At 37.6% G+C, this 11,219-nt stretch overlaps 1 protein-coding gene across 1 annotated transcript in view; it reads left to right on the top strand.

Moving 5' to 3' along the window:
- Positions 1-11,219, top strand: part of Rttn (rotatin) — a 134,740-nt gene that overhangs the window by 30,527 nt on the left and 92,994 nt on the right. The window contains exons 12-17 of the mRNA XM_041640834.1: positions 2,375-2,587; positions 3,933-4,045; positions 5,297-5,423; positions 7,151-7,276; positions 7,725-7,841; positions 9,343-9,479. Coding sequence (XP_041496768.1) covers positions 2,375-2,587; positions 3,933-4,045; positions 5,297-5,423; positions 7,151-7,276; positions 7,725-7,841; positions 9,343-9,479 — 833 coding nt within the window. The remainder of the gene's footprint in view (positions 1-2,374; positions 2,588-3,932; positions 4,046-5,296; positions 5,424-7,150; positions 7,277-7,724; positions 7,842-9,342; positions 9,480-11,219) is intronic.

Raw genomic sequence — 11,219 nt, 5'->3', positions numbered from 1 at the left:
TAGATCAGTTTTCGACACTGCAGGAAATTGTAATGAATATTATTTACTTATATTTCTTTAATTAACTACTTTGAATGGCATCTAAGCAGAAATCCTCTTCCATTTCCTCAAGTCTCCATTGCATCAATGTGAAGTTTTGCTACCCTCTACCTGTGAGAGTCACCAACAACTGGAGGAGAATTTGAGCCCTGAAAATTGTCATGTTCACAGAGGTTTTCTTTTGAAATTGATATGTAAATAACTTTGAAGAGTATTCATATGTGCTTAAAATGTTGGTTATCTTGTGAAAAATATTTTAGTTGTATGTGTGTATATGTATGTGTGTGTGTGTGTGGAGGGGGGCTTGTCTGGAAATACTAGCCCTGAATCAGAAGATGCAGAATCCATGTGGATTCTAGGAATATTCTTGTATTCTTCTCAGCTTGCAAGCAGAAGTAAGAGCAGAGAACTTTGTACATCTTGTCCTCTGGTCATTTAGGGATGTGTGTGAGTCTCGTGACTGATGCTGCTGATGGAATGATGCAGAGCAGTACACTTCGAAGTAAAATGTACAAACAGATCTCCTTGAGGTCTTGTTATTTCTGTCTTCCATATTCCATTAAATATGATTTACTTGTTTATATTTTCAGGCAAGCCATGCACAATATCGTATCGTATGGTTTATATCATCAGTACCTTAGAGAGCTCTGGTGTTCCATTTTGAAACCTTCACTTGGATAGTGGTATCTCCTTACTCCTCACCTGAGACATAATTCTTTGCTTCTTACGTGTTTTCTTCTTATAGACTTTGTTATTTCAATAAGTAGTATCTTCATTTTTCATTTGTTAATTCTTAGGCAAAAGTTCCAGCCCTTAAGTAACATTTCTCCAACATGAAGTACCTGAGTGGAACCCAATGTCCTGTTTGATATATATTATTGCAGTAAACTCTTCATTGGTTTCTCTATCTTTGCCTTTGTATTTTACCCTGTATTCTTTGCAAACTAGTCTCAATACTTGATTGCATCCTGTCACGGGCTTCCATCTGTGAGCAAGTCCTTAAGAAAAATCAAAGCCTTAGTTGATCTGGTGCATCTTTCCCTTTCTCCACCTCTCAGTACTATCTATACTGGCCTGATTGGAGCTTTGCTGTTCCCTTTGCTGTGACTGCTTTCCCCCAGATACCTGTGTTTTCCGACTGTCTGGGTCCTTTATTTTGCATCTGGGAAGAGGGAGCCTTAGTTGAAGAATTGCCCCTATCATATTGACCAAATTGAGGGGCATTTTCTTGACTGATGATTGTTGTGGGAGAGCCTGACCTGAAGTAGACCATGCCATCTTTGGGCAAGTGGTTCTGGGGTCATAGAAAACTAAGCAAACCAGTAAACTGTATATCTCTGTGGGTTCTGCTTCAATTCCTGCCTTCATGTTCTTGACTTGAGTTCCTGCTTGGGTTTTCTTTGGGGATGGCTTGTAACTGGTAAGCCAAATAAACCCTTTCCTTTCTAAATTGGATTTGGTCATGATGTTTATCACAGTATGATCAAATATCCCACAACAAATTGATCCAGCTCTTAATATTTGACTTTGAGGAAGATGATGATTATTGTTAAAGTAGGACATCCATAAAATAAATCATGGTTAAACCCAGTAATAAAGACAATATTTCAGCCATACTACTGAGCCTGTTGAACGATTTTTCTTTAACTTACTTAACTACACTTCAGTTCTTTAGCTAATACTAAGAATCTTACCACAAAACTAGAATCATTAAAAATCAGTTCTAGTTTTAAATCCATTGTTTTTTTTTTGGTTATAAAATATATCTTAATATAAACAAGTATAATAGGCTTGTCTTCTGTAAGATTTCTGGCACCATTTGAAATATTATGTTGAATTTTCTCTCAAAAGAGCACAAATCAACTTTTGCTCAAATAAATCAGGATGCGTTTGAAGTAGTGTTGTGCTGTTTCACCTGTATAGTGAGCCCTGCATTGCATGCTTACTTATGTCAGAGAAAATGTTTTTGTTCCCAGGAGCATCTTGACCTTCTTGCTTTGCTTCATAGAGGGGTGAACAAGGGGCAGCCACCAGAGGAAGTGTAATTCTGGGTGTTGTTCTGGGTGTTGTTCCAGGAGGAGGAATCTCCTGGCCTGGGACAAAGAGTCCATATTTGGACTTCAGACATTTTGAGCACAGAGAAATTGCATTGAAAAAAACATAGAAGTAGATGATATGTTGATATGTTGGTAAATACAATTTTCTCTTGAAAGAACATAAATTTTTGGTAGAGAATGAGGAAGATAGACTGAACTAACTTTGTGTTATACAATGTGTTTCTAAAAAAGCACTTTATAAAATATTTAACTTTTTGTTTTTTCTTTTTTAAATCAAGGCGAGTGAGTTTTTGCCAGAGCCCATGTCAGCAGCATTATTCCTTGTGTCTTTGGATATGCCTATTTCTTTGGAATACCCAGAGATTCATGACGCTGTTGTGTCGTATTTGGAACAGCTGGATTCTGAAAACTACAGTATTTATAAACGAACTGCAGAGGCTGTTTATTCAATTGAATGTACCTGCAATTTCCTATCTGATGTGGGGAAAGAGGTAAAATATTTTGCAAGTATCTCCTACCTCTTTATGGTGAAGTGTTGAGAAAATCTAACCTACGCTGCTCCAACTGATAGACGTACAACAAATAAATTTCTAGGAGTGTGATGCATTTTTATTGAATGGGTCTGTAGTCCGATTAAAATAAGGATATAATTTGCACAAAAGCAGCACAGTGACTGTAGTGTACTGAATAGTTTGTAGTCATTGAATTAGCAGTTTCAGAAAGCCATAACTGTCTTATTGTGGGAAGGGAGTGATGACCTATTTAATCCAAATTATGATAGCTATTGTTAATGCATACTTATAGACTTGTAGATAAAATTTTGTTTTAATTTTTATGTCTTCATGGTTTCATGAAGAAGCTGATTTTTTTTCTGTTAATTGTAGCCTTTAATTATTATTTGTAAGATAGTGGGTGTCTTGAGGTATAGTATCAAAGAAGTAATTATTGCCATTTATCCCATTTAAAATATTATTGAGTGTAACATATTATATTGAAAGACTAGTGAGATCCTAGAGATGACATTGCTTCGAGTAGAGATACGTGTAGCATCTGAAAATTCCAAAATAGGTCCTGCCCACAATTCTTACTCCTTTTGGAGTATCTCTGAACCTCTTTGTTATAATTTTTTTTATTTATTCATTATGGAGTTTTTCCTTAGTTTTGCCATATTCTCTTATCACCTTCCAGACCTCATTCTTGTTAGGTAAGGGCATTGGTACCGACGCTAAATTATACCTCTAGCTAGCCCTTTTTGTTTACTTTTCTGTTTGGCCTTGAGTTCATTTTGTAGTCCTGGCAGGCCTTACACTTGGCCTACTAAGTTTCTTGGATGAAGGCCCAAGGTATCTGCCCTGGCTCATTTTCTGTCATTTCTTGATGCTTCTAACTTTTTGTTTCTTTCTTTACAGTTTTTTTGTTGTTGTTTTGTTTTGTTTTGGACAGGGTTTTTTGTAGCTTTGGAGCCTGTCCTAGAACTAGCTCTTGTAGACCAGGCTGTCCTCGAACATTTGGCATTCTGCAATCTTTTGGCTGTGCACTCGTAGATGCCTTTGTTGTTTCCAGAACTTGTCAGGATGGTAGAGAGGGATGGTAATAACGTACACCAGTATTTCAGTCACAAACGAACAGAGGCTACCCAAATAGCGAGTGGTCTCAGGTGGTATTTCACTGTGCTTCTAAGTTGACATTTGTAGATTGATTCTTCAGAAAGTGTACTTAAAGAAGCCTGAACAGGGTCTCTGAACGGTTTAATTTCCTGAAGAGACTTAGTTAACTATGAGAATTTTTGTTGTATATGAATTTCATATATCTTATCCCTTTTCTCTTTTATTATAGGAAGAAAAGAATCTCCTAGAATTAATGGAGCTGGCGGACCAAGCCTTGCGTAGCTTTTCCTACCATCAGCACTCCCCTCTAATAAAGGAAATCATCTGCATTTGTTCAAAGATGTAATATTTCTTTTGTTAAATGTGACAGTATAGGCCTGTGTGTGTGTGTCTGTGTGTGTGTGTGTATGCATGTATGCAGATGAGTCTATGTATGAGTGTGGGTATTAATATGAATATGCCAACTTAAGAATAATATGCATGAAAATGTTACGTAAACTTAGGAATTATATAAATGAAAACGACTTTCTATGTTTTGTATTTTAGTTCAAATTGTTTCATGGGTCTCACTATTTAATTGTATTAGCTTGTTAAATTGTATAGCTGCATTAACTAGTAACTGCTTTATTCAGGCATTAACTTTGACAGTGTCATGCCCATGATGAAAATGAGTAGGTTTTGGATTTGTCTGCACTGTAGCCATCCCTGTCAAGTAGCTAGACTAGAGGTGCTTGCTCACATTTACAGGCTAGTGCTCAGGATACTGAAGCAGGGGATTCACTTTGAGTTCAAAGTCAGCGTGCACTCTATAGTGAGACCCAATCTCAAAAAATAAAGTCAAGACAGAAACAATTCCCTAAGTTAAAGATTGCTTTATATACGCTTTATTGAATTACTAATTTTATAAGATTTAGTAATTTTATAAAACATGGATTTTTAGAAAGCATCGTGCATTGGTTAATTTACTTTGAGGACACTGGAACAGATTCCTATAATAAAATATGATGAATATCAGTTAACTTTGGGTTTTAATTAAGTTTTTATTAATGTGGATAAAATGAGTGTACATGTCATGACATATGTGTGGAGGTCGGAGGACAACGTTGGGGATTGATTCTCTTCCACTGTAGGATCTGGTAACTGAACTCAGATCATCAGGTTGCCATGACAAGCACCTCTACCACTTAAGCTACTTTACTGGCTCAAGTCCAAAAGTTTTTTTTTATTGGTTTTTTTTTTTTGTGTTGTTAAAATTTTGTTCTTTTTGTTAAGGTCTGATGGTGTAGCCTTGGCTAGCCTGCAGCTTTCTATGTTGACCAGGGTGACCTGGAACTTAGTGATCTATCTTTGTCGCCTGAGTGTTGGACTTGAAGGCTCATGTCACTATGCCTGGCTGCAAGTGTGGTTTAAGGATGTTTCTTTTTCTTTTTTTCTCTACTCCTCAAGAGAGTATGTTTTGCCAATCTCGGTAATTAAGGGAAGATTCCATTCAAAACAACTGGAGCAGGAGGGGATCTTTCCCACATGCTTTGTAATCCTTCCCTTAGTGACTTGCTGCCCTCAGACATTTTGGCTCTTTTTCTTTTTTACCAGCTGGAAATCTGCACAGGCCAGTCCATTACTACAGGGGGAGAGTCAGAAGGTGTTTCTCCATATGCTGGCTCACCCATGGCCACAGGTGAAGGTGGAGACTTATCAGTGCTGTCTGGAGATTGTGAAGGTGGGCCTTCTCTTTTGCCTGCTTTTAAAACTAATTTGTTAATATGAGAACTAAGAATGGATTCTCACACTGCGCCTCTAGAATGAAATTTCCCAAGCTTTTGTGTTAGCCCTAAGAACTGTATTCCATTAGTAGATGGTGGTCATTAGTCTGCTTTGGGAAGGTTGCACTGTTAAATTTCCTTTGGCTTCTTAGTCCCTTTGAACAACTTTATTAAATCTAACAATGCTCTAAATCTGTTTGGGCATTGTCATTCTTACTCCCAATACCACAGTTATCCAGATGTGTTTCTCTCCCCTTCAGTACCATCGGCACAACTGCTCTTGGTGCTGGTGTGTACTTTCTACCCATGTTTTTAGAATATGTGTTTCTTGTATGTGCATGTCTTTTTTTTAAAAAAATATTTATTTATTTATTTATTATGTATACAATATTCTGTCTGTGTGTATGCCTGCAGGCCAGCAGAGGGCACCAGACCCCATTATAGATGGTTGTGAGCCACCATGTGGTTGCTGGGAATTGAACTCAGGACCTTTGGAAGAGCAGGCAATGCTCTTAACCTCTGAGCCATCTCTCCAGCCCCTGTGCATGTCTTTATAAATAAAGTGTATTACTGTTTGTTTTGTGCATCGGAAGTATAGTTTCATACTATATGTGTTATTGCCAAGTATTTAGTTTATCTGAAGGATTTGAGATCTACTTAGGTCATTCGTCTTTATTGCTATAAGTTCGGGTTTGTTTCCTTTTACTTAGTGGTGAGTATTTAGGTCAAATCTCCTTTTTACTGAACTGAGGTTTCTAATCCTGAGTGCTGGGATGTCTACCCCATGGTGCTTAGATGGCACTATGCCCTTCTGAGATGACTTTTAAAAGCTATAACCTTGGTAGCATCATCTAGGAGATGGTCATCGGAGGCTTATAGAAGGAATTATTATATTTATGATAGAATAAGCTGAAGCTCATTCATGAATAAATTGAAGCTGAAGTGTGTGTCTTGAGGAAGTGACATTTTTTAAACTTTAGAGCTGAAGCCTTAACTCTCTAAAGTTTAGAGTATTTTTTGTGGCATTAAGTTAGGGGAGAGGCAGGAAGGGGAGCAGAGCAAAATGTAGAACTCAATAAAAATCAATAAAAAAGCAAATACAATAATGTATGTGCACTAAATATGTGAGATCACACGTATATATTTTGACCTGTGTATTATTAGTAGTTATAAAGACGAGTAATTTCCAGTATGAAAGGGATTGAGTTTAAGTTTGTGAATCATTGTTGCACGTGCTCCACCTCTTGCATTTACATTCTGTTAATAGTTCTCTCTCACATAGCATCATATAAAACATTTTCTGTTGTAATTGGGAAAGGTTTTGATGTTTCCTACTTCCGTATCTTTCATAGATTTCTTCCCCAATACTTTTTATTTCTTATTTTTTTTTTAAATTTGAATTTTATTTTTCTTTCTCAAGCTTTAGTAAATCAAGTCACAAATCAGACACATCAGGTTAAGGTTTTAGAGTTTTGTCATGTCTTTTATATCTGTTGACTTTTAGGGATTATGGCTGTTTGGCAGAACATTACACAGCCCATATAGACTTGAACAGCTAGATAGAAAATCCTATTAGCTAAAAGACCTTTCTAATGATGTGAAAACTAAAGTATAAACAGAAGAAAGAGAATTCTTTTAGAAAAATCATTGTCACTAATTAAAAAAAATTTGTGTTATTTTACAGGAATGTTTAGGTGTCCATAATGTCACTAAACCTGTGTCTTCACTTTGTAGTGGAATTCATTTTCTGCTTCATCCAAAAGTTCTATATGAAATCTCTGCGTTTGGTATTCAGGAACCCAAAAATGAGGTATGAGGTCTTAAAAATATGTAAAGATTACTAAGTCAGAGATATACTTTAATAAAATTGGACAGCGTCATGAGTAGCTACAAGGAAATGTGTACTTGATATATTAGTTAAGTTCTGATATTATTTACATGAAAAGAATGTTAAAGGGAATGAATAAATCAAAATACAGAATGCGCTGGATCTAGAATCAGATCAACATTTTCCTTATGATTTCCTCTTACATATAAGGGACTTCAGAATAGTTGTTATTTCAGACTTATTGTAAGAGTAAAGAGCAGAAACTTAAGGGAGAAAACTCATTAATATCAGAATATAGACGACATATGGAGAGAGGGACATTTGAAGAAAGAGAAGTTAGTTTTGTACCTTTTCAAGTTTTATTAAACATTACAGGTCTGTGAGAGGACTTAGTGGGACTTCTCATTGCCTGGCTGTGTCTGTTGTGTAGGTGAATGCTGCTGCCAAGGCCATTCTGTTGTATCTGCTTCAGGGACGATTGATGATGACAGCGCTGACCTGGAATAAGTTTATCGAGTCTCTCTGTCCTGTCATTCCGGTGCTACAGGTACTCCGTACAGTTCGTTTTTTATGATACCATTTGTCTTTGGCTGGTTGTCAGTGATTTAAAAAAATGCAAATAGCAGAACTGTCACATTGTGAGAAAAATGAAGTGGAGCCTTGATGGTACTGGGGAGAGGTGAGCAGGAAGTGGGCAGCTGTCTTGTTTCTGGCAGAAGGTTAAACAAGGATAGCTAATTTGCCCGTGTATACTTTACAGATCTGGGTGGGAGGACAAAAGTATTGACTGTGGAAAATGGAACTCACAGCCCTTTATAAAGGCTTTGAGGCAAAGCCAGCAATCCTTGTTAAGCAGACATTGCATAATTAGCTTTCCTCATGCATTCTATTTGTGCATGTATTTAATTAGAGTGATACTTTGATTAATGAGCTCCTTGGCACAAAACTTTCTTAAGCAGCTCTTCTGGGCATTGAACAAATGAGAGCAGTTTAGGTCCCTACCTCCCTTGGATGGAAAGGTAGAGTGAGAACACACAAACTTATTTGCTGTGGTCCTGCCGCTGGAGCATCAGCTTAAAGAAATGAAGTAGTATCCGGCCACCATATGAGTTTCACACAAGTGACCGGCCCTGAATAAGTCAAGCCATCTTTATTTGCACTTTAAAAACAAGTGTGTTTTTCCATACTAACGAATTGTTTTCCCTACCCTCCAGTGTTAGCATCTGTCAAAACAAATATGTCAAATATGTTTTTTTTTTCCACAACTTTTACATCAAAACATCTATAAACCAAAAGCAAGACATCATTTTGCTATCTTGGCCAAATATTGAGCCAGGTACATCCTGTCTTTATAAAACTAAAAAGTGATTAGTATAGGCACACATTCTCAAGAGCAACAGTCTTATTCAAAACATATTTACAAAAATATGGGTGATTTGACATAAACTGCTTGCATACAAGCAGTTTACTTTAACTGCCCATTGATTTTTATTGTCTCTGATCCTGTCCTGAATCAGAACAGTTCCCAGGATCCGGAATGACAGCTGGCATTTCTAAAAAAGCATCAGTTCCTAAAGAATTTTAGGGGAAAATATTTTAGGAAAAACATGTAGAAGAAATGGCTGTAATTCACTGGAAATAGGCTACAGTTTCCTATGGACAATGGTTATCTGTTTCCAATGGACACACAGGTTTTAGTCCTCAAACCTCACTGATTCAGTTTCCCACAGGAAAGTTCAATCAGCTCGGGGAGGGTAAAGATCTGTGAGTGTCTTGAGTATGGAGGTGCTGCTGCTCGGTCTTGGAAAACAGAAATATGAGCGTATTTTCCTTAATGTGGACTTTAAAAAATTATTTTGCTTTAAATTAGTTTTATTTCATCTCCTTATCTCACACAGGTTATTTTGAAAAGAGATTCTGTTATTCAGTTGACATGAGGGGGATTGATGGATTGCATGGCATGGCTGTATAATTACTATTATTTCCAAATTGAAAACTTAGTATGTATAAAACTGAATGATAATTTCTCTTTAATAAACAATTCTTAGGGCTATGCTGATCCAGAAGATCCTTTAGGCAACAGCATTCTCCTCCTAAGCAAAGTGAGTTCTGAGACGGACGGCATTCTCCCTTCTACTACCCGGCTGAAGTCCGTGCTGCGGCTTTTGCTAGTGAAAAAGCCTTTGTGAGTACAGTGTAACCTTTTGAATAAAAAAGATTAATGGAGGCATTTTGGAAAGTATAGTAGTTATATGAATCTGAAATGGTAGAAGGAAGGAGGCTCCATGTTGTTTCCCCAAAGAACAAATCAGTATGTGGCTGATTGGCTGCTTTCCTGGGATGTTATAATCTCATTTAGGTTGTACTGTTACTTGGGAAGCTAAAAACAGTTCTTTCCTTCACCATCTTTGGTGTGGGGATCATCTTAACTAAAATAACAGATGGAGCTATGAATCTTCTTTGTTCCCTTCTATAGTTCACAGTGGGAATATTTCCTCTCATTGAGAAGAGGGAAAGTTTAAAGTCAAGGAGTAATGAAGAGTGTTCAAAAGGCCAGGAGGAGCAGTCTTCTTAGTTCTATTTATTTAGTTAGTTTAAAGATTTTATTTATTCCTTGTTTATTTCATATGTATGGGTGTTTTGTCTGCATATATTCTGTGCACCACTTGTGCCTGGTGTTTGTAGAGAGCAGAAAAGGTCCCAGATCCCTTGGTAATGGAATTAGAATGGCTGTGAGCCACCTTGTAGGTGGTGGGAATTGATCCCCAGTATTCTTCAAGAACAGCAAGTGCTCTTAACCTGATGAGCTATTTCTCTTGCCCAAGCAATCTTTAGAATTTTTTTTTTTTTTTTTTAGCCAGGCCGTGGTTTGCTCACATTTTTAATTCCAGCACTTAAGAGGCAGAGGGAGGCAGATCTTGGTGGGTTCGAGGCCAGCCTGGTCTACAGGATCTAGTTTCAGGACAGGGGTCAAAGCTACAGAGAAACCCTGTCTTGAAAAACTAAAAACCAAAAAATAAATAAATTAATTAATTAAAAAAAGAAAATTTATTTTTAATTATGGGTATGTGTGTGTTTGTGTGTGTGTGTGCACGCACGCGCCCATAGAGGCCAATGGCACTGGATCCTCTGGAGCTGGAGTTAAAGGCATTTGTGAGCTGCCTGACTTGGGTACTGGAATCAAACTGTGCTATAGACGCATGTGCTCTTAACCGCTGAGGCATCTGTCCAACACTGTTTTGAGAACATATAATTTTGTTTTCCCTGATGATAAAGTAGTTTGTGGAAATAAGTTGAAGCACTAAGGGAATACAAGGAAGAGACCCTGTAGATATCTGTGCAATGTGATAGAGGAAAAACAGTGTGAATAATGTCAGCATGTTCCACAGAGATTGGCTTCCATGAGGATTGCCATGGTTCCTGGGAAGCACTAGCATTTATTGTTCTCTTGGGTGCGTTATATTAGTTACTTTTCTTTTTTATTTTCATCGATGCTCTTAAAAGTACCTAACAAAAGCAGCTTAAGTGAGGAAGGGCTTGTTTTGGCTCTTAGCTTAAGGTTACTGTCTGTTCTAGTGTGGAAGGCACAGCTGCAGGAGCTGAAGCAGCTAACCACGTTGTGTCTCTTGTCAGCAAGCAGAGACAGGTGAATGCTGGTGCTTAGCTCATGTTCTTTTGTTGGAGGGAGACAGAGTTTTCCAGACAGGGTTTCTCTGTAGCTTTGGATCTTGTCCTGGAACTAGCTCTTGTAGACCAGGCTGGCCTTGAACTCACAGAGATCCACCTGCCTCTGCCTCCTCTGCCTCCCGAGTACTGGGATTAAAGGTGTGTGCCCAGCACTGCCCAGCTGCTCATGTTCTTTTTATTCAATGCAGAACCAAAGCTCATAGGATGGTACCATTCACAGTTAGGTGGGAGGTTCTTC

Source organism: Microtus oregoni, unplaced genomic scaffold, assembly GCF_018167655.1.
Source record: "Microtus oregoni isolate MIOR12 unplaced genomic scaffold, Mior012 000065F_ref0000479, whole genome shotgun sequence".
NCBI classification, from domain to species: Eukaryota; Metazoa; Chordata; class Mammalia; order Rodentia; family Cricetidae; genus Microtus; species Microtus oregoni.
The sequence above is the reverse complement of the archived record's forward strand: the minus strand, read 5'-3'. Positions and strand labels throughout refer to the sequence as shown.